This window comes from Sturnus vulgaris, chromosome 5 (assembly GCF_052056855.1).
Source record: "Sturnus vulgaris isolate bStuVul1 chromosome 5, bStuVul1.hap1, whole genome shotgun sequence".
Lineage (NCBI taxonomy): Eukaryota > Metazoa > Chordata > Aves > Passeriformes > Sturnidae > Sturnus > Sturnus vulgaris.
In genome coordinates, this window is record NC_142247.1 from 48881311 (window position 1) to 48909156 (window position 27846).

General features: G+C 37.5%; 1 protein-coding gene across 1 annotated transcript; it reads right to left on the bottom strand.

The window, feature by feature from the left end:
- Positions 1–1736: 1736 nt before the first annotated feature.
- On the bottom strand, positions 1737–27846 carry FGD4 (FYVE, RhoGEF and PH domain containing 4). Its single transcript, XM_014881584.2, has 15 exons — positions 27700–27846; positions 24320–24806; positions 18811–18900; positions 16689–16834; positions 12884–13040; positions 11662–11800; positions 10749–10807; positions 9985–10131; positions 8577–8749; positions 7737–7767; positions 7469–7564; positions 6930–7055; positions 4787–4927; positions 3630–3770; positions 1737–3428 (listed from the first exon to the last, which is right to left on the bottom strand). The coding sequence occupies exons 1-15, from the start codon at positions 27789–27791 to the stop codon at positions 3171–3173; spliced, it is 2283 nt and encodes a 760-aa protein (XP_014737070.2). The 5' UTR covers positions 27792–27846; the 3' UTR covers positions 1737–3170.

The following is a 27846-nucleotide window of genomic DNA, read 5'->3' on the forward strand; positions in this document are numbered from 1 at the left end:
CTGCAGTGCTACAGGCTTGGGGAAGAAAGGCTGGAAAGCTGCCTGGTGGAAAAGGACCTGGGGGTACTGGTTTGACAGCGGCTGAACAAGAGCCAGTGTGTGCCCAGGTGGGCAAGAAGGTCAAGGGTTTCCTGGCCTGTATCAGCAGTAGTGTGGCCAGCAGCACCAGGGCAGTGATTGTCCCTCTGTATTTGGCATAGGCGAAGCTGTGCCTTAAATGCCATGTCTAGTTCTGGGACATGAAAGGCAGGATAAGAAGGACATGGAATGCTGGAGTGGGCCCAGAGAAGGGCAGCAGAGCTGGTGAAAGGTCTGGAGCACAAGCCCTGTTAGAGGTGGCTGAGGGAGCTGGGGGCGTTCAGCCTGGAGAAAAGAAGGCTCAGGAAGGACCTTTATCACTCTCTACAACTCCCTGAAAGGAGATGATGGCAAGTGGGGGTTGGTCTCTTCTCCCAAGAGACAAGCAATATGACAAGAGGAAATGGCCTCAAGTTACACCAGGGGAGTGTTAGATTGGATTTTAAAAAAATATTTCCCCACCATAAGGGAGGTCAAGCATTGGAACAGGCTGCCTAGGGAAAGGGTTGAGTCACCATCCCTGAAGATATTTAAAACGTGTGTAGATGTGGCACTTAGGGACATGCTTTAGTGGTGGACTTGGCAGTGCTGGGCAATAGTTGGGACTCAGTGATCTTAGAGGCTTTTTCCAATCTAATTGATTCTACAGTCATATCACTGTATTTTCAGTATAGCTCAGTCCTTCCTATCTGAGGACTCCTTTAAAGCAACTTCTTCCTTTACGCTCAACACCTTGACCATGGGAAACTGTTTTTATACATTGGGATGTGGTAAGACAACTCCATATCCCACAATTGCACTTGAGGCTCTTGTAGAAGATACCTACTCTTGGGAGATGGCCATGATGGAGAGATGGCCACCAAGAGTTCTGTTTGCTTACCTGAATGTTCCCCCATCCTTTGCCAAGGTAAGATTACATATATTAGCTAGGGAGATCTTATATTACCTTAGCAAAAATCTGATGGTATTCACCAGCATGAATCAAAACAAGCTTGAGCTGCCCATTGCTATAGGTAAACGCAGCTGCCAGTAGAAGTAACTTAAAACCTCTAAGACAACTACAGAAGAGCTTGCACATGGGATAAAGGTAATACTAGGTTTATATCCAGAATAATCTGGATAAAGGGAACACCTAAGGGAGAGAATTCAGAACTGACATGCACCAAGTCAGCTGGAGAGTTAGTACACTAGCATATTGTGTCCTGAGCATTGTTAACACTGGTGTAAAGTTACGGAATCGAAAGGCTATGGTTATGAATCTGTGCAAGTGAGAGCAAAATCCATCCTACTAACATTAAATTACATTACATTCTTATGAAGGAATGATGGACACTACATGCTCATGTATGCTTGACACTACAAACAGGTGTTAATCCCTTCCTAAATGCAAAATGAGTTGGGTTTTATTTCCCTATAATGTTGCAGAAAGACTAAAGCAGGAGTAGGAGGTCAGTAGATAGTTTGTTTGGCAAACTCATTACAAAAACCCAACAATTTAAATCTGTCATGTTACTAACAAAATTGAACCTGAGATCTTCAGCTTGACATGATTTAAAATATAGATTGCAGATTTATTGAGAAGTAAGATTCCTGAATGTTCTTATGAAAAGTTGATTGTAGAAGTTTTGTATATTCCTTCCTTTAAGGGTTTCAAAAAGGAAAGACAGCAATGATTTTAATTGAGAGTCAATCAGTACCTCTGAGTTTGCCATATTTCATTCAAGCATATTACAGTAAAAATTTTAGATCATTTGCCTCTATGTATAAAAACCCTAGTAGGAATGGAAGTTCATAAGGACCTTCATATTGTAAAGCCAGTGAGTCCTTATATCCAGAAGCAGAAAACAAATAACGTTAGTTCATAACTTGTCAGATTTGCAAGCTCAGACTTCATACTAAATTTTTATAAGCCAGGCTCTGCTTTAAAACAATAATCCTTGAAGATTGTTGTCATAAATAAGCATTACAATACCTAATCTTCTACAAAAATTAAAAAACTTAATTTAAAAATGTTCTTTTGCTCCAATAGCCATAATTGCAAAAATACACATTCCCAGAAGGTTACTAGAATCTATTGCTTTTCTCAAACCACATACTGCATTTCAGCAACAAACTACTGTACTCTTAAAAGCTAACAGTGATAGGTCACTGAAGAAAAGTGACTACTTGTTTAAACACAACTGGAACTCATTTGTCCATTACATGCCACTTACATTACTGCTAATTTTTTGATGCATAAAAGTATCAAGATCATTAAGTGTCAGCTATTAAATCACTGAACAGTATTTTTCAATTTAGGACTGTGTTTAATTTCAAATAAAAAACATGCTTTTTTAAAAATAAATTATTCACTAATAAGAACCCAATATCATGAAATCAAAGCAATAATCAAGTATTGTACATTTTTAATACTGTACATATATATAATTTTCTCATATTTCAGGCATTTATTTCTGGATTGAAAATCATTAGATTGTTTCCATGATAAATTGAAACTGTAAAAGCCAATATACCTATGAAAGCAATTTGCATTACTTTAATTAAAAAGATACAAGTGAATACAACATACGTACAGAACTGTGGAAATCAATCTATGAACTACATACATGAAACCTAACTGTCCCTGCATATTTAAGTACAGATCTATTTTGGCAATGTGGAGGTATATCTTTTATCCTGTTGCAAGTCCTATCATGTAAGGAGGAAGCTTCAAATATTTGCATTCTTAATGAAAGTAGCAAATGTTAACTAAAGAGCAACTGGATTTAAAAAAATTTACATTACCACAAACAAGTAGTACAGTAAAGTTAATAAGTATTTTTAATAGCATTCACATTTTTTAAAAAAGTCTCTGAAATGGACCTGTGCATTACTTTTATTGACAGAACATAAATATAAGAAAAAGATCCCTAAAAAGACCAGAATTCTTTCCCAAACATAAAGTGCCAAGATGTGTATGGTAGTAAGAAGTTTCTTTTTTATTTTTCTTTTTTTTTTCTTTTTTTTTTCTTGATTGAACAAGGAAAAGTTAACACAAAGGTTAACCACAATTTCACTTGAAATCTTTTTAGAATGTCATGTGTTCTTGAGCTTCAGCATTCAGATCTTTTAGAAGATTCAGGCTGCTCTTCTAAATTAACTTGCAGTTCATTTTGACATTCTGGTGTCTCACCTTTGACAGCTAAATGGATAACTTTTAGCCACTTCTGTTTCAGTTCCTCATTGTCTGCAGCAAAGCTGTGCACAGACTTGGACTGGGTCAGTTTGAAGCTGTGGGGGAGGTCAGCACTTTTTGGAGTGTCATCCACTGTATAGCCCAGAAGAGGTATTGTAGCCAGAGCTTTAACATCCTAAGAAGAAGAAGTTCTTTATTAAGAAGGGACAACTAATCTACCCACTGCTTATCTTCTGCTGTACAGTTTGGTGAAAACACTTGGATCTTTCCTCCATTAAAACACTTGGATCTTTCCTCCATTCCCAAGCTCTTTGCTGTCTCTTCCTCAAATGCCAGTGACAATAATTACAATCTTTTCTCTTTCCCCTGTACATACCTGTGGAGCACCATACATGTAGAGAACAAGAGCCTCCTGTTTTGGTATGACACACCATGCTTTCTGCCAGGGCTTGGACTTCTCCATGTACTGAAGAAAGCTACATATGACACTATTTCCAGAGACTTCTGCAGATTCAATCTAGGAGATAGTAGAAAGTATAAAAAGGAAAATAAGCTTTCCTTCAATAAAGACTAAAAACAGAAAGAAGAGAAAAGCAGGAAATTTATCACCATTCATATCAACTCCCAGATAGTATCTGCAAAAGACCTTCAGTAAATATCCAAGAAAGATCCTGAAGGACTGGATTTATGGAGAATATATAGATATTAAACACATACAATCACAACACATATTACCTTAGCATGTGTAATCTGTTCCTTTTTTCATCAGTAATTTTGGATTATAGACTTCTGCATTACCACAGCTAGCCTTTCTCTGTATCTGAGTATCTACAACATTGTCTGATTTCCAAAATAACACCATATTAGGCACTGAAGTGCCACTAACTATGGCACTAACACCAACATGACAACTTATCTACTTTGGCAGTCAAAATATTACGACAGACTCAAATTCAAACACATTTCTAAGAATAACATAAGCATTCAAGCACTAATTCTAGAGAAAAAATTAGATTAATTCCTTAAAATCTGTAGACAGACTAAACGCTAATCAAGTTAAATAGTGAACCTGAGATTATAAGAAAGTATCTTACTACTCAGACTCTGAAGGAAGAGTAAAATTCTCCCTCATTCTCCTCGTTTCCATCTCCAGTTCTTACAGACTGGATATATATTTTCAAAAATCAAACGGTACCAGTGGGGTTTTTTGCTATGAAAGCTTAACTGCAGAAGAAGAAAACTGAAAATTTATAAGGGAAGGTTAAATTTTGTCACAGGAGCTGATGTAACTGAAAGAAGCCAACAAGTTCTAAGGTTTATAATTTCCTCTAAAAGTGTAAATTTGCAAGAAACAAAGCAATTTTGCAAAGGTGAGTGCTGGAAACCAAAATCTATGGAATGGGATGAAACTGATCCACATACTTTTTATTTCTTAAAAGGAAAATAAACTCTGCAAGAATGATACCATTTTTCACCTATTCACAAACCAAAATGATTGCAGCTATATGTGTATAGTATTTTTGAATTACATACCTCCAAGATGCCCTTCCTCTTCTTTTCTTCACTGTCTGTACAACCAATTATTACATGATAGCAATCCTTACAGACTTTGTTCAATTTATTGCCATCATATTCGAGATGTGCTTTGTAATCAGAACATTTCCAGCAAACCACCTTAGGAAAAAAAAATACATATAAAATTTAAGTATTTATAGAAGTTTATCAAAATATAAATAAAATAAAAATTAGTATTATGCTATTGTTAGTACACTTTTTAATTATACAGAACAACAAAAAGGTCTTTATAATATGTCAACAAGAACTTACTTGAAAATAATGATTTTCCAAATTTTTGCCACTACTTCTTAACTAGAAGTGCTTCTTCCTATTTACCTGGTGGAAATTTTGTACTTTGCATAAAATCACATTGGGCTATTAATTATACCTGTACTTTAAAGCTATCAGAATATAGCCAAGCCATGCTGTCAGTTTCTTTATATGCCAATCTGAAAAGGTACATTTACCAGCTGGTTTTCTATGTAACCAGAATGAGGTTATGAGAATGAATAAAACCTACAATTGAGATGACCTTTTAGTGATAAAAGTCTGATAAAATCAGAAATGGCTACTTTTATAACTTGCTAAGAACCATTGGCATGCTTAAATGTATATATACCTATACATATAAAATTTACAATATTAAAATCCAATCATAAATACACAGAATAAATAAGACAATATCCACTGATTTTCCCTGATTTTTCTTTTCAGTATATAGGTAATTGAAATGCAAGAGAGATATCAGAGTTGTTTCATTAGAAATGTTTTTCCACAGAATTCTTCTTTCACATGAAATAAAAAAGATGCCCTGAATAAAAAATATGAGAAAGAAAGGTAGAACTTGAACCATTAATGCATCCGAACAAAACTTTACTGTGGACCAAGGCTTTGCAGTACTAATCTAGATCACCACCTTCAGCTTGTAGCTCTAGACAATACTAGTTAAGTATTCCAAATTAGTCATTTCTGGAAAGCCAACATTGCTAGCCCAAATTAACTCCCATGAAAAAAATATTTTGAAATTGAAGCACACAGAGATGTGCTAGAACTATAATAGAGGTTAAGGAGTTAGGAGTCTAAACAAAAAGGGAAATACAAAGGGAGGGTGTGGTTTTAACATTAACATAATTTTAAGACAGAAAGATCTGGGGGGAAAAGCCTCTATGACAACTGTAAACTCAGTAATTTAGAGGTTCTGAAAAAGTCTCTAGTGTCCTGTAAAGCACAAAAGCAGCATTATGAATACAGCAAGCCATCATATCACTTAAAAACATTAGAAAGAAATCAGACAAGACACTCTGTACCACAAATACTAAACCTGGGCTTGTGCTACCATCTGGTGGAGACAGGCAGAGCTGCTGGGTGCCAAGAGAAGAAAGCACTGTAGGTTTGCTGTTCTTTTGTTAACTTCTGAAAACTCACAAGTCATGCTACCACTGTTTGATGCTTGCTTTCAAGCTGGTTTTGTTACAGCAGCTGGAATACTCTCTCCTCACCCTCACATTCCCTCCTTCCCTGATGCTTTGCACATGTTCACACAGTTACACACGACCTAGCTGGGAGCAGCTCCAAGTTAACCTAATGAAAAACTGCAGGGTTTTATGGTCTTTTGGTGGAGTCATCCAGTGCTGCCTGAACTAATGCTGGATTATGCCATCTTAATATGGCCCTGAAACTCTTCATATTAGTAGAGATCTCTCAAAACTAACAATATACTGCGTGCAGGGCCTTGGGACATTATACACAATTGTATGCTGCTCCTAATGACTTCCAAATTCACCATATCAGGTAAAGCAGGCAGAGGGTCCCTGATGGTATGCTTCTTCCAGCTACAAGTGCAGCAGCAGACTCCATAGCCAAGGCACAGGCTGCCCAGGGAAGCTGTGGATGCCCCATCCCTGGAGGTGTTCAAGGCCAGGGTGGGTGTGGTTCTGAGCAGCCTGGTGTGGTGCAAGGCATCCCTGCCCGCAGCAGTGGGGCTGGGGCTAGATGATGTTTAAAGTCCCTTCCAACCCAACCCATTCTGTGATGACAAGGAGCCATGAGAAGTCAAGCAGGTGCTTGGAGACACTCCCAGGCCTGATGAGCAGCTACAGACACAGGGGTTTGCACTTACATGTCCACATGCTCGGCAGTGGTGCCTCCTCCTTGTCAGTGCATTGAAGGGTTCCTTACATTTCATGCACATGGTGACTTCGTTGTCCCGGATCCACCTTGGCGCTCTCTTCCCAAGCTCAGCATTCTAAAGGGGGGGCAGGAGGAGGATAAAAGAATTTAAAAAGTAGTAACCTTTCCAAGTACCGCTTTCACAGTATGTGAAAGTGGGAAAATAATTATTCTCTTCCTCTGGAAAGGAAATTACAAAACGTAGCTCAAGATGCATTTTGAAATCTATAAAAGCAGTAACAAAGAACCCAGTCAAAAATCATGATGCATCACTGAAAGGGTACTTTGTTACATGTTTCAAGAAAGAGAGAGGCTTGTTTACAAGGTTTGGCATTATGAAGAAAAACTATTTCCAACAAGATGACTGCTTTGTGATTACTCTGCTATAAGAATGATGAGCTTGAAAACAAAGTTTCTGCCAAACTTTTTCCACTTATTGAAGAACACAATGGATATTAAGAAGGTTACAGAGGAATAATAGCAGCTTACAGAGACTTCAACGGGCATGTCTTCATATTCTTTAGCGATAGCATTTCTGAAAGTTTCATTCCTCTGCTGGAAAGCTTCAATAGTACTCTGAAGTGCCTAAGGAAACAGTAGAGAAATTCTTCAGACGTGGTAAAACTTAAAACAGATTCCGCATTCTGACCAGTTATTGATCAGCAGAGAGATGGTAGAGACAGAAAACATGAATATTACTTTTCTGATTGCTTCAGTGACAATGTGTTTAGAAATTAAAGAATGTAGATGAATTTACCTTTATCCATTCTTCTTTATCCTGTTCAGAACTAAAAGAAATATTTGACACGTTAGTTCGAGGCTAGTTTAGGAAACATTATCCCACTATCAACAACTTCTTGCAAAAGCCAAGTAACACTACAGTGATTCTCAAGAATTTAAACAATACTAATTGTTAACTGTCCAACTTAAAAAAAAACCACCCAAAGGTAAAGGAGCGGTAACTCAGCAAGAGGAGGATATAAGGACTAATAAATTGGAAAGCCAAGAAAATACCAGTCAGAAGAATGCACCTGGAGGAAAAGGACCCAAGAACTAAAAGGAGAGCTTGCCTTCCAGGAGGAGGTTGAAACTTGGGACTGGAAGAAAACAAGTAGATGGGAAATGGGCCTGAGGAACCGAGGAAAGGAGATGCCCACCTACTGCTGCAGAAAACTGTTCTGTGGAGATAAACCCACTGGGAGGGAGAGCTTTGTTTGTTGGACCTGCCCTGAGGTGAACAGGCTTGTTGGCACCAGGGCAGTTCAGATCCCAGAGGCACCAGTGATTAACACAACGAGAGTCCTAAAACACTTCAGTCAGACCAGCTCACTTGGCACTGCTCTCATACTACCAGTTAGCTCATTCACAGCTATCTTGGGCATTTCTGCCAAGTTAGCCAATGTGCTATGCATCCTAGATACATCATCTGCTCAGACAGATTCTTGAACTTTACAATTCATTATTTTTTGGTAGCCTAGGCTATTTTCGAAACACCAATATTAAGATGAAATCCACTGCACTGTTCTTCAAATCTGTTAATCCACTCTTCTGTGTGTATATATTTGATCTCAAGAAACTGGCTAAAAAGGCTGCTTACCTGGCCTGCAACTCCAGTGTCCGCTCTTTTCCAGACACTTGGAAAGTGTGTGGATATTCTTCATTATGAGTTTCTATAATCTTCATGCCATCTATGCCAACTCTGGTTCGAACAGAGAACTTGGATCCTACCAGGCTGAATTTGGGGACGCAGTAGAGCAACATATTGTTAAACTGGGGGAAAAAATAAACACATGGTTTTGCACTAAGGAAAACACGGAAAAACCCATAGTTTGTCCACTGAGAGCTGGACAATATAACAAAATTAGACTTGGTGGATGAGGTTCTTTCCTGATCAGCTGATACATGAGAAGACCGAAGCTCTAATGCAAGACAACTTCTCTTTCTTATTTCTTTAGGAATAGGATGCAAGGACAGCTTCAGTGAATGCAAGAATAATTGTTCTGCATATGCAACAGTCTTCATAGTATTTATTATCAAAATATACTCAGGCCAGATATTCTATGCCAATGCAAATCTTTTCTAACCAAATACCCTTTCTCGTGCTCCAATTCTGCAAAATCTACTGTAAACTGTAGAATAAGATCTCTTCCCTTCAGTGTATATATTTATATTTATCCTGTACCAAAATAATTTTGTTTTGTACAAGTTGTAACTAATGTTATTTGAAGACATTATTTGTCTTTTCTCCAAGACAAAAGAATACTTCTTAAAGCTTTTATTTCCTGAAACCCTCCATATCATAGGGGGGGAAATAGTACTGAGCAGGACAAAGAGATATTCTTTTATTAAATTAGAAATTTAAATAATGTTTAAATGTCTGAAGCCCTAGCCTAGAAACACAGTTATTAAATTAGATATAAAATGTTTAATTTTCTCACTTTTTTCCCCCTCTCATTTTTTTCAAAATTAATTATTAAAAAATGAAACTCCCTTCAGTTGAATCCTATTTCATAGAAATCTTGACTAGAGTATTTCCTAGTCCATATCAAGACACAGCACATTTGAGCTTGTCACCTCTCATATGAAGGGGCCATCATTTAGGTCAGCTGTGTAACCCCAGCTGGGGTCTTACTATTCTATGATTTCTCTTTTTGTTTGAAGCACAGTTAAGGAGGAGCTGTGTCTCAACATCTTGTCACTACTCTTTATTAACCAGATGAGGAGCTATGCCAGAGACTACTGAGCAAAACTCTATCAGCAATTTTCAATGCATGGGACGCAATAAACTACATCAAACCTTTTCCAAGGGAGTTGTAAGGGAGCATGGCTGTACTTCTTGAATTCCAACTGAGAGGATGATCTGACACCATAAAAAGCTCCCACAGAACCACGAGACTTAGTTACTGGGACCTCAACACAGTCTACCAGGGCAAAGATCCCAAGCTTTTACATTTCAGTTTAATGAGAATTTCAAAGTTCTTATAATCAGCAGCCACCACACTCACCAGGAAGAGATACCGTTCTTGAGCAGACGTGTTGCGAGCAGCCAGTTTAAGGATCTGTCCTTCTTTTATCAGCTCATTTGAAGGGTTCACAATGTCTTCCTCTTCTCCCAGCATCTCGTATATCTCTAACAACTTCTTTAGATTCTCCTTTACAGTGAAAATACAGTTATAAAACTTATTAATTGAAAGCATAAATCTTTATGCAGTTTAAATTAAATTATGGGAACTGGCATAAATCTGGAGACTGTTAGCTTTGGAAAACATATTTATACTCAGTGTGTGTGGTCTGACTGATTAATTTAGTTGATAAATCAAGAAGTACTTTTAGAACTGTTATATCCTTGGTAATTTTAAAAATGCAGTTGTTTATACAGTCTGCATTATTTCTTGCCTGAAACATCTCACATTTCAATTAAGATCCTATCATCCCAGCCCGATCAGGCAGAGAACTGTTCTTTACAAACATTATCCAACACTCACAGAAGCAGATTAAACAAGGTTAGGAGTTCAGTGCAGTATCAGTGATTTGAGCCAGGAGAAGTACTAATTCTGTCCCATTTTCCACTTGAGAGAATTTGTTGCAATGACAGATTTTGTCTATCATTTCCAGGAGCTGTATAAGTACATTAAGTAGGAACAATCACTTTGACCCAAGAAACCAATTCTTGCCATTTTAGGGAAGATTTGCAATTCACTCTCCTAGCTTCACCAAATATTGAAATATAATATATTGAAAAGTGATCAGGGAAACAAGGATCGTTTACCATTTTTCTTATTGCACTATTCGAATGACTTGCTGCAGTGGATATAATTTCCAGGGATTCTAGACAGAAGAAAAAGAAAATAAGTAAAACCAAAAAGCTGTACTTTTATGTATTACATAAGGGGGGAAAAAAGGGGGGGCACGGGGGTAATTCTACAAAAATGTTTGTTGCTTTTATGTAAATTACAAAGCGCAATAAATTTCTTCAGTTAGCATTAAAAAGAAAACAAAGTAAAGTGGAAGGTATACAAAAGTTAGCCACCAAATAGAAATTATAATACGGAAATACCAGAAGAGAATTATTACTGTATCACTTCAGCACTTTGAATCACATTTTTCTGTGACAAGAACAGTCATGGTTCTCTCCCTCCTTTTCTCTGCATTGCTTTCCCTCTAGTGCAGAAAGTCAAACTACATATTTTCAGCTGAAACAACTCATTTTACAAGTGTTTACTGTAATGGTACTAAAAATGAAATATTTAAAAGTGGGCTGTGCTTTTTCCCTGCAGAAGCTTAAAATTACAATGAGTCTAACTTCTCTCTTTTTAAACAAATAACAGTCACACATTCCAAATGTGCATAAAGCAAACCAAAATGCCAACAAAACAAAATAAATTTAAAAGCCACCACAAGCCCAGATCATCTGCAAAGCAAACAAATCAAAACCTGTGTGCTATTCCAAAACCAAAGTAAAACTCATGTGCTCCAGGAGAATACTAAAGGCTTTATGGTTTTTACATTAACTTCAATTCAAACATATTTTTTTCAAGGAATGCTATGATTCCACTGAAAAAATTCTATCATTCTTTTCACAGGTAATTCTTCACTTGATCTTTCCTGAAAATATCTTTAATTTACGGTATCCTCTTACTAATATCTTATTATAGCTCCTTTAATGGCCTGAAGATATTTACTTTCAGCATCTTTCCAGTCTAGGGAATCCTGAGGCAATTTCCTTAGGTAGTCCTTTAGAAGCATCTCGTAGCGTGGAATGCGTTGGACTGGTTCTAGCATGTGATGTTGCAATGTCAAATTTCCACACACCTTTTCCTTCTAAAAAATTGTAAACATATTTCAATGAAGCAAGCAAAAAATGTCATTACGATACCATAAAATAAAAGTAATGGTTGATGAAACTTAAACAATGTATTTTGAAACATGAATGATAGATCTTCTGAAAGAATATAGAAATATTTTACCAAACCAGGTATCAGAAAAACTTCACAAAAAATAAGAGTAAAAACTTTCCTAAGTATGTGACAGTCTTACTAAAAAGTCTTACCAAAAAAAAAATCTTTTAAACTCCAGTATTTTAAAATAGGTTTGTAATAAATGACAAGAGAAATATTTCTGGATTGATAAGAACAGTTCATGACCACATATCATAAACAATCATTTAAGTGGGCTACAGAGGTATGTTTTACCTATCTGAGGAGGGAATGTTTTCTCGGAGTTTCATTCACAATGTCAACTCCCTCAGCAGTTTCCCTCCCTCATGTCTTAAAATGTATATTCATTTCCATAATCTCAGATGCAATTATATTACAAAACCAAAAATTACATTAAAACATACATTGTTTTCTTCCCTGGTTTACAACCACAAGACCCCACAGAGCAGTAATATTTAAGTAGAAATATTTCATCCTATTTCTCAGTGCTCAGACTGCAGCAGGACACACACCTGCCAATTCCCAGAGACACACACACGGAGCACCAGAGGGTGTGAAACGAGCCTTTGGAAAAGACTGGCATCCCTGGGCTCTCCACCTTTCTGTGCTCAGCATTACTGCGAGCAAACACAATATTATTGGATACAGTGCAGGGATCCAGAGTTGCACTACTTTTTCACTTTATCCTAAAATGGTATTTACAACAAAATGCACTATTTTTTTAGTCTTCAGATGTTCCAGCCTTTACAATTTGCTCCTCTATTTTGCAGGAGAAAAAAACTGGATTTTCGTGGGTGGGTTGTGCACATACACAGGAAGGAGAAGGGAAAAATGCAGTGTGAAGTGGATAAAAACAACTACTTTAATTCTATTTGGTATTTAATTTTCTTTTTTAATCCTTCTTTCCAGCCACAAATCTACGCATTTTTATGTATTACTTGAGGATCTACGTTATTCTCCCCATTACCTGAATGTCTTGAATAATTAATTTGAACTGAGGTGACCGTTCAGTCCACATTTTCACCAATTCCATTGCGTTATCGAAATTCTTCACATACTCGCCATACATCTTGAGGAAAGGAGCCAACTTTTGCAGAATATCTCCAATCCTAGGGGTGGTAGTCCTGGAAAGTACGAGGGTGGAATCGCAGAGCAAACAGGAAAGAAAAAAAGTTACACAAAGTCATAAAAGATTTCAAGTGTTTAACAGAGAATCCTTGTGTTTGGGATTGCCTCATATGGAGTTAAAATGTAAGCATTAAATCTGAATTCACATAGAAAGAGTGTTTGTATGTATAAGCACCACAGGTCATGTAGAGGACTAAAGTAAGAAAAGCTAGAAATTGAAGACATAAAAGATTTTATTTACAAAACATGGCCTAATTTATTTTATCTGCAATTCCTTAAAACTACTTTATCTTCTTTTAACCATAATTCAACCCCCAAAATATCTGTGTGGTTTGGTTTGAGGTCTAAACCCATTCTGTACAGCTTCCATTCTGTACCTTGTACAAACATATGTATTACCTTTTTTTTTAAATTACTATTTATCTAAGGAAACATATGAAGGAAAGATAATCCCTTGGATTCTCGTCTTTTGTGAGAACTTTCCCACATTTTCCCCAATTCCTGATGATATCTTCAGATAAAACAGAATAGTAAAGTAATGGATGGAGAGGCTGCACTCCCAAGGCACACAAAAAATGTGGAGCAGCACACAGGCTCCAAGAACTACAATAGGAAGTATATTTCATGTCTCACTTTCAGGGACAAACTCAGAAACTCAGTATCTCAGTATGGATTTCTGAAGGTCTGAAATCAATGTTCCCATTGCAGTCTAAAGGAAAAAAATCTACTGCAATTACTTCTACAGCCCACTCCAATGCACCACTTCTCTGAGAGAAAAGCTGTACAGAACAGAAGAGTTATACTTGAATAGTGAATATTGCATGACTGTCAAAAACTGTCCAGCTTCAACTGCCTCTGCAGGACAGAGAGTTCCTGTGTAACACCGGCCAGAGGACTGGGCTGCAGCTGGGGCTGGCAATGAGACCACAGGACAGGGCGGGTGATGCCTTTGGTTTTAAGTTTTCCTATTCTCCTTGGATGTGCTTTTTTGATGTGCTAGGGTGATGAAGATAAAACAGTCCTATTCTAGTTGAGAACTCAAGGACAGTTTCTCCATACTTCAGAGCCTGAGCACAAACTACGTGGAAAGGTGGAGGGTGGGTTCATGCAAATGAACCAAAACCTATAAAAGTGTAAGATTTTGTGACCAACCTCTCCTTTGCTTCCATCTTGGAGCCATCCAGGCAGGGGTCACAACTGCAGCACTCATACTGCTAGGGTGTGGCTTCTGTAGGCCTTTCGTAGGCCTCTGAATAAATACCCATTTTATTCCCCTTAACTCTGTGTGTAGCCTCTGTTCCAGCTCCCCAAGGCATTATGGGGAGCTGGTCTCTGAAATCATGCAGTATTCTCATGTAATTCCCAAGTACCTGCTACTGGTCATCCTTGGGTACAGAAGACTCAGGGTATTTAATTATTTTGTTTGATAATCTCGTGAAAGGTATCCCTGCCCATGGAAGGGGAGTTGCAATTAGATGATCTTAAAGGTCTGCTCCAAGCCAAACCATTCAATGATTCTATGGCACGGGACCACTGTTATGCTATGCTATGCTCTGTTACACACTTTTCATGGGAAATATATTGCAACAATATAACACCGTTTCCAGTGTTTTCAAGCTGTATGTTGCAAGAGTTATTCAGCTCCAGCTGTTGCTCAACTCATTCAAAATGCAGCTACCAGACAATTTCACTTTCACTTGATAAATTTAGATTCACACTGACTTTTCTTCCAAGAAAGAAGAATTTGCTTTTGATCTGCTTTCCCAGTTACAAAATTATGGATTTTTACTCTAAGTTTTCAATTTAAATCACAACCCAAGGAAAGAGTCAGAAATTTTTATCCAGCTTTTTTGCCTGAAGATAAATAATAGAAGCACATAAAGCTACCCACAGAACATACTGAATTTCTTGTGTTTAATGAGAGGAACTGCTGAGAAGACTATATATGGCAGAAGCTATTGTGCCAGACAATTTCAGAGACCACTGATGGGGAGAGAAAATTACCCCAGATTTTTCTTTCAGCAATGATCAGAAAAAGCTGTCTTCAACTGCACCCTTTTTTCTAACTGCTCCCAAAAGCACAATGTTTCAAGGACATTTAAACAGGCTGTTTCAGGTACAGCACAAAGGTTGTTTTCACACAATGTGGAAAAGGTAATATCCCTGTGATGCAATTTATTAGCTCTGCACCAAGAGTCAAAGCTTATTTGCAAAAGCACTTTTCAACCTTTGAAGCTATATAATTATACACACAATAGTAGTGAGCAGTTTGGCATTTTGCAGATATGTTAAGTAAGGCAACCCATATTCTCTGCTCCATAAAGTGTCTAGAGCAGAATTTTAAGATTACATTGTGAATTTCATTTCAAATTACACAGCACTGACTGACATAATGTGGTGTGAACTGTTTTTTAAACATCTAAACTCCACTTCTCATGAACATGCACTCAAATGTAATCCAGGCATTCATATTTCCTATCAGATTTTTTCAACTTTTATTAAAAGAAATTGGTAGGTTTTACTTACTCAAGTCATTCTGCAGGGAACTTGAAGTGTAAGCTTTCTTATATTTCACAATACTTACATTTTATTTACTTCCTTGCATTACAGACTACACAGAGGTACCATGTGTTTGTGCATGGTAAGTATTCCATTTTGAAGAATCATCACTTAAAGCGGAATCATCTTACAGAATCGGAAGATATATAGCTGCTGTCTAAAGCACCACTGTGTGGTCTAAGATCTTCGTAAGTATCACAAAAAACCTTTTTTTCCTTCTCATTTTTCGTGTGTTTTTTGACAATAAACGAATTATATGATACTTTAACTGGAAATTATGTATGGGCAAACACTTGAATTCCTCATAATAAATTCTAGACAACATAGAATATAGGAGCCAAACAAGTGCTGAGGTGAAATAACTGGATGAGATTGTATTTGTAATTTCTTTTTAAATAAGATTATCCTTTTTCCCAAGGAAGGTAGGAAAGGCAATGGTCTGAAACCTTTTCTTTTTTTTCAATTACATAGAAGAGATCAAAAATGCATGGCTATGCTTTAATATGCCCAGAATCACACACACACATCCGCCAAGGCAGGATAAAGATACTGCATCTGTACATAATTATTACACAGTATATTTACACCTGTTCTATCCTTGCTGGCTCCAAAGAGAGGTCAAGAAAAACTGAGAGGAAGATGTATCTGACATGGATTTTAATTTCAAACAGAAAACTAAAACATAGAAGAAGAAGAATGTGTCCCACCTTATTACAAAAAGCAGTAACAACAAAGGTTACTGTACTTCAGCATTATCACAAGCCACATACATGTTATTTACCTCAATTTTGTATTCTGTGCAATGAATTCACCAGGTAGCACATAATTTGAGTCTGAACCCCTAATTTAGCAAGGCATTTAATCATGAGTAATCTCACTGGCTTCAATGAAATCCATGTCCTTTATTTTGAGCAAATGATGCAAGTCCCCTGCTGAGTCACATCCTGAGGAAGAGTAGATGTTCTCTTACAGTAGTTCCTGGGCCTGAAGAGCTTAATTTGAAGATATTTTCCCTATCTCAACCCTGCAAGAGAGTTTCTATAGACACAGTTTTAGGAGTGTATTAACAGTGAAGTGCCTCTTACCATTCTTGCATTCGTTTTTCAAGTTCCGGAAGTAAGAATTTACTGTGGAAGGCATTTATTGATGAAATGTTAGAAAAGATTTTATTAATCACTTCAGGTGGAAATGAACCTCTGTTGGCTTCCTCAAGGAGTCTGGAATAGAATACCTGCAATACAGAAGAAGAACCCCAAACCTGTCAGCCTATTATATTTAACCAATGGAAGAACACCTATCCACTCCTCCTGCTACAGCTGAGACAAGATTAATATTTCAGTAATATACATCGGTAGTGATGAACTCATTCATTGCCTTTCCCTCATTGGAAGTGAAAAGCTTCTCCTCTCCTTACACCCCACTTCTGTTCTCATAAGCCAGGAGAGCACTGCAGGTAGGGCTGACATAAGGAGAGCCAAACTGAAGCAGTGCCATTTTGGATCAGCTCCAGACATCCTGCCTGTTTTAACAGCTAGATCATCTCAGCTTTCCCAGTCTTCCAGTTTATTTTCCACTCTTTGTTCTTTGCAGTTAACATGATGTCTGATCACCACTAGCCCCACCATGTTCCTTGAATGCTGTACCCTCTTATCCTTTTGAAATCAAGGCAGTTGGCAGACTATGAGTGGTCCCCACATATCATTTAAAGCACAGAAGGGACCCAGTTCTGAGTGGACTACAATCTCTGCTAAAAATAAATGTATTCCTTCTCGTTCTCAGGGCTCAACCTGACTGGGTACAGCTACAAAATGTGTATCTGTTAATATGCACATCACCAAAAAAAGTGCTTTTGGAGAGCTGCTGTCCCTCTGCCACCCTCTCCCATGCTTGAACAGATTGTATGTCCCTAGGAGGGGCTGCAGAAGTCTGGGTAAGGACTTACAAAGGAAGAAAAGAGTGTGAAGACAGGAACTTTGATCACCCCAACTGAAACAGCAGAAGTTGTCTTGAAAGGAAAAAAGGAAAAAAGCCATGTACTGCCACATACACTCTAAAACGTGCTCAGATTGCTGCATTGCCAAGAGGACAATTAGTTACTTTGAAGACCATAAAGATTACACAACTTTTAAACCAAGTTTAGAAATATAACAGTCCCTTTCCAGTCTTCTGCTTTCCTCTCATTAGCGGCAGTTGAACAGCTGTGTTTGAAACTCATTTTTTCAGAATTCTCTCCAGTTATTATCTGGAAAACGGACATAGCAGTAGTGCACTTATGAAGCCATCAAGGAAAATAATTGTACATTACCCATCAGAAAAATCTATGAAGGAAGTAAACATCTTTTTTCATTTTTAAACTTTTCTAAAGATCACCATATATCCATCACAATGTGGGTCTAGGTCTACTGTGTAAACTCACTTTCATGAGGACAATTACTTAGATCCCCAAGCAGCCTGAACAATTTATCTATCAGTTGAGACTTTTTACTTTTAACCAACTGTTTGTACAAAACTTCTGCACTGGACCTTTCAACAATTTCAACAATGAAGACAGAGAAAAATATCCTATAGTAAGGCAATGCAAGGCTAGAGGCATCCAGGTAAAGTGTATATGTGTTATGCGGAAAGTAAACAAGACTTAAGAAAGAAAATATTCAAGTACAGACTTTTACATTTACATAATATCAGCTAGATTCTACAAAGCATGAGAGTCCAACCCTTTCCTTGCAGGAAAAGTAATTTCTGTTTCTAAATATTTAATGGGAAAATAGAGAATATATTTTTTGGTATGGACAGCTTCTAGGTTCTTTGGGACTAAAGAAAAATTCAGATTAGGTGATTCAAATCAGAAAGATTTAGTAATTTTCTAATGAATGGGTGATTGCAACATTCACTCCAATTCACTGGAAGCCAAGACATGGTTACCCATCCTTGTTGGCTACCAGCATGTAATGCTATCGCTTATAGCGACATCTCCATACACAGAACATATTATATTAATAGCCACAAAATTCTAATACTTGTTTAAAAGGTAGCATTCCTAAAATAGAAGCAAAGGCAAAGCCATGTGACAACAGAAAATGACTGACTGGGAAACCAGCAAAATGTGAAAAACATGCTGTATCTCATGCAATTTATACCCACACTTATGCATAGCCATTTGAATGAATTCAAGGCAACACAATAAAAGCAAATTTGATAAAAACGTACCCCATCTAGGAGATCGAGTCGGCTAACGTAGGCCTTTTCTGTTTGCAAAAGTTCATTGGCAATTTTGTGACGTTTCTGCTCATCTGTCTCCTGGAGGAAAATAAGAGCAGCTTTTAGGATACTAAAGAAAACATAATTTAGTAACAATTTTAAAAATTTGAAAATACTTATGACTACCTTATTGTCCAAAAGCTGAAATACAAGTTTAACATTTAGTAATAAACACTAACTTTGAAAAATACATAATTTCCTGCAGTTTAATCAACACATACAAAAGTCAGAGAATGTTAAAAATCAGTCAAATTGCAGAGCAAAATTCAAGGTCTAAAAGATTTATTATTTTCCAGTTTGTATAGGGATCTTTGCCAAAGCACCAACTCCCTACTCACATCCTGGTAATTGAGTACCACTGACCTTTCAAAGCTGGAAGAACTGATTTGCAGAGTACGAGGGAACAGATGGGAACACTCAGTGTTATTTGAACTGTGTGTTCTTTGCACAACAAAATTATTGAAAAATGTGGTACAAAATGTTTTATGTTCATCAATACATTCACTGCTGAATAATTGCAATTAGAGGACTCCTTCATTAAGTCTTTATGGAAATAATTTTTGTATTTTAAGGGAAGTTTTCATTTTAAAATCTTTAATTCTGAAAAATATATTTCTTTATTCTTCTGCCGAACAGGAACTTAAAACATTCATTCAATTTTCAATATTAAACTAAATATGTTAGAATATATATTTTTAAGTTGCTGGGCTAAATTACTCCAAAACAAACAATGAAAAGATAGCCTTCTACAATATCAAAACATTAGGGAAATGCCTTAGGCTTTCAAGTGTGAGGCTCAACAAACTGACACTTCCATTACAAGTTTCTTTCTCCAGATCTAGTGATAGTCTGTTCACATCTAACGACATCAGAGTCTTCCTGAAATAAATGCCAGTATTATCATAGTGCTCATGGGAAACTGGTAATTGCTAGACAAACCATAAAAATTCTTCATTAAAAAAAAAAAAGAGTAGAGCTTGAGAGTGGTTTCTGATTTCAAACTGCACACTGCTTCCCACAAGAGCATGATAAACATTTGCAAGTATCTTTACAAAAATTGTGTGAAGAATACCGAATATTAAAGTACAGTCTTATATTTAAGGCAGTTCAGTGCATTTTTCCCCATTTTGGTATTCAATAAGTATTCCAAATTTCAACATATTTCAGTTCTAATTTGCTGCATTCACAGTTGCACTGCTACATGGCAAATCTCCTCCCTAAAAACAGGCTTTCAATAGTGACTTCAAAGCTGCTCATTAAATCTGTTTAAATCAGCATAGCAACCACAGTAACCTACAGAACAGTGTTTTAAGTGCTGTCAAGAGACATTGCAGGGAGATGGAGGATTAGCTATTACAGCTGCAGCTTGCTGCTTAGTGCAGCCATTTACAAAAGATCTCACATGTGGAGTTGAGACACAGAACCATGGAGATTACTGGTTCATCAGTAATTTTATTTTATTTTATTTTTCTCACCCCAGAACCCCACTTTCTCCCTGAAGCAGTGCTATAGAACCAACCTGTAGTTTTTAAAAGATTACTTGAACTAATTAAGAGAGAGAAAATCATGCATAACAAACACAAAAAAATAATCACATAAAATGAGCTGAGCCCAGATTTCCTATCCACTTAATAACAACCTTACGTATCTTAATTCTTGAGGCTGCATCTCCTTTCTACATCAATTGCACTACCTGACAGAGGGATCTTATATGTGGGGGGGAAAGGCACATCACAGATGAGTTATGTTTTAATCACTGTGGCATTTTCTTATTCCAGCATAAGAACACCCACCTACAGGGTTAGATCAGTGCAAAAATAAGAGAAAACTCTACTACTGCTTTCTTTCAGCACATCCTCAGGGGGGAAGCAGGGGGTGTTGTTGAGGGGAGGGGAAGGTAACTTCAAGGAATAATTATTTCTATTATTATTATTATTATTTAATAATATATTCAATTAAATTATTATTATTATTATTATTATTATTATTATTATTATTATTATTATTATTATTATTATTATTATTATTATTATTATTATTATTATTATTTATTGGGTGACAATCCATAACACATGGCAACTCAACATATAAAACCAATCAGAAATGGCTTGTGTGTTATATAGAGAACATTTATATTTACATTACACAGGTACATTATTTCATCTGAGGACCAAAATATCAGGAGTGTGAGATACCAAGAGTTGCATCAGAGTTGCAAACCTGAATCTTTACTCCAATGCTCACAGTAAATGTTTCAGCTATTCTGAATCTATTTCTTTCTTCTTCTCTATTTCTGGATCTATTTCTTTAGTACAAAGCTGCTCGTCCTTAGAATAATTATATTACTATGAATGCTTAAGAAATTGAAGTAAGTAATTTTGAACTCTGAAGTTAAGAAGAGGTGTGAAAAATGCTGGTGAAAGTATGAACTTTCTTATTATCCAAACCAAAAAGGAGCCATCTCCTGTCAAGAAAACTGCACCTGTCAACATGACAATGATGTATACGATTCACTTTTACTCAGGCATAGCCCTTGCCCTGAGGGCTTTGAAGGAATATATTAAACAACTCAGAAAGGGTGAGAGAAGTAGATTAAGAACAAATATAATTTAAATTACACTGTGCTTGTATCTTGCACAGAAACCAAGGAAACAGAAAGATCCTGGTATCCCTAAAGAGGTGACTGTTCACAAGAAGATTTATAGATTTGTATTAGTTGCTGAAGATACACAGCTTTGTTCCCTTTACTGTTTCTAGAGAAGACCAAAAAATGTAGACTCAAGAAGCTGGTAGACTTTCAGCAGTAAAACATTTTACCCAAAAATTTTTCCCTGGTTAAACTGAAACATCTCCCTACATTTAGAAATTCAGTATCTCCACCAGGTTTTGCATCTGAAGCATCAGAGCCCCCAGCACTATCATTGAAAGAAGACATCATATAAGGACTTTATTTAAGATGTTCAGTGGATTCTTATCCATCTGTGGCATGCAGGCAGTCTATATCCCTACTTCCTACCAGTCTCATAACAAACACTGGCACATTTATCCCCTTGTCTTTAGTCAGCTGTAGCAGCATATTCCCCACAAGATGTTATTCAGGAAGTTAATTGAGATGTTCTTGTACTATTCAGCCTACACAGTTTAGTAAGTTTTGCTCAACTTTTTCCAGAACCTGCAATAAACTGTCTTTACTCAGATCTACAGTAATGGGGGGGTGAAGTGGTGGGGGAAGTGGGGGGGGGGAGTTGGAAGGGAAGGAATAATTTTGAGAGCAAAACTATTTCAAAACAGGCCTTCTTTTCCAAGTCCAAAAAGTAATTTCTGCACTGGTTTTGCACCAGTCCCCGGTTTAATTCACCCCTTCCAGCTATGGATTTAGGATTACTTCTACTGTACATGTACACATTTACAAAGAGAGAGAGCACTGCTTTTCTGCTTTCTTGAACTAAGAAACATGGCATGCAAGAGACAAGATAATTTGCATCAGCATCAAAATACATATATCAGACTCAAAGTTTGATATGACTCACATGCATCTGCTTGTTTTGCTTTTATTCAATTGTACTTACATTTTTAATCAAAAGAGTAGGAGAGTGCTGTTATCCTGTGCACTGCAACTCAACTGGACTGCATGCCAGTTTTAATATTCTATAATGACTAAGTAGGCATTTAGCAAAATCACAGATTGTCTAATGCTCTTACTTCTTGCCAGTGTGTGCCTGAATATAGAAACAGCTTAAAGCTCCACCAGAACTCTCTTCTTGCTCATCATCCTTCTCCTAATCCAGTCAGCATGGCAGCAGCTACTTAGATAGCGCACCACAAGGCTGATTTCCAACTCCAGGTTGCATTAATCCAAACTAAATCAGCGTTTGATTCTGTAAAGGGTGGCAGACACTCTTCTTAACCTCACTAGACTAAAGGGGAAGTCCTTGTTGCACAGGATATCTCAGGAAGGGCTGCTGTGACCCAGATCAGTTTTACTGATTCAGTTCTGCACCAATGCAAGCTTAAAAGTCGTCCTACATGAGTTTGTCTTGGTTTTGTACCCTTCAAGCACCAGTGAACAATATACACCTAGTTACAGTCACGTTCTGCCTCACAAGCTCATTGTCACTATAAGACAAATCACACATGCTAGTCCCAGCAGCTCAAAGACAGATTTTAATGAGATTGCTGCCATTAGCATTTGCCCAGTTCCTTCCTGAACTTTAAAACAGAGCTGCTTCCCTTCTCAGCTTTTTCCTGAAAATGCTGCCAGCACCTTACTGTGTGACTTGGATGCAAGTTAGCATCGGTGCCCACTGAGAATTCAGCACTTTATAGGCATAGAGAGAGGAAACAGGCATTACCCAACAGGAGACAGAAACATTATGACAGGTGTGGCAGGCCAAAAGTGCCTTGGACTGTACCCAGGCTTATGCTTAGGTGGAATCATAACATTCATTTATTACTGGAAAAAAACCCAATCCCTAAAAATAAGAAGAAAACCCACACAACTCATCACTTTCTTATCATTACCTATGATATTTCATCCTATAATACATGAGAATTTGAGAGCCACCTTTCCCACTCACAGAATCTGCCTCCAGGCGTGTCGTGTAGGACCCCCAGCTAACTAGACTCAAGGGCTGGAGTGAACTGGTGTGGGCACACACCTGACCAGCAGTGAGGAGCTTTTTCTGCATCAGCTGTTTGGCTCTGTGGTGAAGAGGAAGGCTGGGAGGATCTGCCAAGCTCCCACTGCCAAACAGGGGATGGCTAGACAAGAACTGTTAATCACATTTACTGCTTTAGTACAAGGAGGAGAACTGCATAAGTAAACTTTTACAAGTGAAAAATATGCACCATTTTTCAGACATTAATTTCCCAAGACAGATTTCTTTCCACCCACTTACTTTGCCTGAGCATTTAAAACCTTCCTTACAAGGTAGCTCAAATTCATCATGGTATAAGTTCTTCTTGCTAAAAAGTCTTATATTTAGTATCCCCTGAACATTGTATCTATCTGATCACTAGCAGAGTGTCACTGCCTTTCCACCTTTGACTTGACAACTACATCCAAGTCAGGGATTCACACAATTCTTCTGCCCGAAGCTCTGTCATTACAGTTTACTACACATGGCATTTTATTTCATATACACCACTAACATGTGTCCCTAGTAGGCTGGCACAGCTGAAGAATGGTGCTAAACAGGCACACATATTTGAGTTTCACTTTTTTTTAAACCCCAGATAAATAACAGGGAAAGAGACAAGGGGATGAGGAGAAGAACAAAGGAGGGGAGAGTGTGGGAAGAGGCAAGCAAAATTTTTTTTCTCGTCTTTTTTCAGAGGGAAGATAACCAAAATATTTTCAATTTCTGACCTGTTCCTGGAAGCCTATTTTTGTAAATAAAAACCTAGAGAAAATAAAAAAGTAGTGAAATATCAGGAATGAAATCACTTCTCTCTTTACCTTTGTTTCTACAGGTTGATCTTGTTTACTGCTTTCCTCAGCTGGTTCTTCCTTGACACTAGTATTAATTTCTAGAGGTTCACTTTCGGATGGGAGTAGTGCGTCACTGCTCGGAGTCCTGTGGCAGCTGTTGAGCATCTGCTCCTCACAAGCAGTCGCACTCTGTAAGGACCCTCTGGGAGTGCTTTCTCCTTCCCCGTTTATCAAGCTGCTGTCCATGGCATCATCTGGGACTGGGCTGGACATGGCCGAGCCACGGTCCGGCAATCGCCGGTCCTCATCTTCTGGCTGGTCTGGTGCTACAATGCCGTTGGCCGTGGGCAGCTGTGCAACCTGAGTTTTGTCAGTGTTACGGTTTCCCTGTTTCTGTAGTGAGTGCTGGGAGGGGAGTTTTGGCTGAGGTGATGGTGTGGACCCATATCTTCCTTGAGATTTAGTAATGTGGAGAACAGAGGAATCTTTCTTCAAATCACTAGGATTCAGTGAGCTAAAAACACCAAGCAAATAAAATGTTAATGAGAGAAGAGTTAAACATGGACTTATATAAAATCCTGGTATGGGAAATAGGAGAGTTGCACCATATAACCAGTTTGTCCAATACTTTTATTCCTGTGTTAATATTAGGAATTTCTGAGACCTGAAATGCATTAAAACACTTACAAGCAAGCTTCTCTTACTAGAAATTTAGACCTCTTTCCATTCGGAGCCATTGCATCCCTATGTATCTTGAATCCCATGTGTATGGGAGATTTAAATTGGATATTAGGAAAAATCTCTCCACTGAAAGGGTCATCAGGCATTGGAACAGGATGCCCAGGGAAGACTTTGAGCCACCATTCCTGTAGGTATTTAAAAGATGTGAAGATGTGGCACTTGAGGTTTAGTGGTGGATTTGGCAGTGCTGGGTTAGCAGCTGGATTCAATGATCTTTTATCAACCTAAATTTTTCTATTCTTAGCTCCATGAAACAAAGCAGGAAACCAGGGAACTGACAGATGAAGCAACTTGCCCAAAGTGTCCCAGAAGGTTATTGGCAGAAGTGGAGCAAGACTCATGGTTTCCCAAGTCGTAGTCCACTGCTTAAACTAACAAGTAACCCATTCCCTAATAGCTCTTTAATTATTAAAAATTTGAACACATTCCAGAACATTTAGCATCCCTTTCCCTAGTTCAGAATATTACACTAGACCTTTACATTTTAATGTCATTTATTTTTCAGTTTCCTTTGTTAGCAATGTTTTCATGCCGCATCTTTTCTGAAGATCTTTTACCTCCATATTTTATCTCTGCTTTAAACACATTATCTCTTGTTCCTGATTGTCCTCTAACTTTCCTAGTATGGACCTCCATCTTCTGGAAGGATGAAAACTGCTTACAAACAGTACTTTCACTCTTTATTTATAGGATACTTTATGAAAATGTTGCAAAGACATTCTGCACTTTTGTGCACACAGATCAAAAAACAGCTTTATCTCCTTCCATCATATAACAAAAGAAAAAATTAAATCACTTTTTCTTTAGTCATGTAAAGACTATGCCTTTTTTAATTAAATAAGCTTAGCTCCAGGATAAAATATTTTCAATTGCCTGCACAGAGTAAAGAGGTTTAATTAACTTTCTGCCATGCCTACATGCTTATAGGTCGTAAAGACTAATGAAAAAAAGTTCTTATGGTTGACAATCACAGTTTGCAGTTCACGAACATGCTACCACCTAGCCATTTCAGGATCATTAATTAAAAATGAAGTTCAGCTTCACAGAAGACACATTTTATGAGTTGAGCTCATTCTAAAACAGGAATTACCTCCACTGCCAAAGCAGGATAATCCAGAACTCAGCATGCTAATCATGGAAGTTTCTCATAAGCAGAGATCATAGACTTGAGTAGAATTTAGTCACTGGACAGATATTACTGGTGTATCTAATAAATGATGCTGCCCAAAAGCAACTCAGCTTCCCATAATCCATAAAGCATCCCTACTTGTAAAGGTCTATCAACAAGGATGTTTTCTTTCGTTCTTTCTAGTTTCCTTTGATTGCATAACATGAAAGAAGTTCCTGCACAACGCAGAAGGCAAGTCTAGGAGGAAGAAATGTAGGGCTCAGTGGCGTAGGGCACAATGAACCTGAAGAGTTTTCTTTCAATTTCTTAGGATACTACACTGTTTAAAAGATGGCTGATGCTTTGGAGGAAGACTGGAAAACAAAGTGATAGCAGGATTAGAGACTGGTGCTAGAAGTATTCACAGGACCTCCCGTGCTGCAGTAATATCTTTTTCCCATCTCTGAGCACCTTTCATGACCAAGTGCAATTAAGTCTCTGCCTAATGACAGAAGTTTCTTGCAGATGAAGCTCTGAAATTATTTCTATTCCAATGGACAAACATACTTTTGCAATGCCCAGCTGCTTCCAAATAAAGGATTAAATTTCACCCATCTTGGGGGGAAATTCTTTCAATGAAAGCCCTATTACTCTGGCTCCACAGAAGGTCATGCTTTCATGAACTCTGTTGTACATCATGCATTCACTCCCACAGGGGGCATCCTTTCAGAACTCCAGTGTCCCAAGGGAATATTAAAAAACCACATCCAAAACTTGCAATGCTCAACTGTCACTGTACTGTTCCTTGAACTGTTCCTCTATCATGGGCTTCCTGGAAAGTCTCTCTCTCTTTATACAGAGCAGATATATTTGAAACTTCTGTTTCAGAGCTTATAATGCATCTACTTAGAGATGCTTCACATGAATCTAATTAAAGAGACCCAGAAACACCATTTTGTGAAAGCACTGTTCATTGCGGTTCTTTTTTCCCCAAGTTCCCATAAACCACAGAATCTAAACTCAAGAACACTGAGCTTTTCCACCGAAATCACCAGTACTACAAAGCAAGCCATTTAGGGAATGTATGTCATACCACTACAAATAATTTGTAGAGTTCATCCTCTACACAAAAATGATTTAAGAAGTTAAGACAGTATAAAATTAAAACCAGTATTTCAGGTTTTTCTATTTACTCATAGAAGTTTGTTTTTTTTTCAAGAACAAAAGCATTTAATATTAGCTTCAATATTAAACTTATTTCAAACTGGTGATATTTTTCAGGTTGTTTTTAAAATGCTACAAGTTTCTTAGTTTATTTTTTTTAAAAGGAAAATTAGGACTAACGCCTTATGAAAAAGCACAAAAAAAAAGCACTTCTAAAGCCAAATATACAACTGGCTCCCACAATTTCAAAACACATGCAGTTTTGTCATAAGGTCCTTTAGCAGGGATAGGAGTGAGCCCTACCACAGTACCAAGTTCTTCTTCACAGCTGCAAGTTCCAACAATCCCCACACACCAAACAGAGCCACAAACCAATCCAAATTCTATTACATACCTGCCTCCCTCAAAACGGTTGATGAGATCTGACACTTTACTGGACTTGTCCTTTGTGACACTAGAAACAGCAGCAGGTCTCTCTTCCTCCATTCTTAGTTTCTGACTTGTTAAAGCTTTATGCCTAGGGGTTTGGTATGTTGCCTTC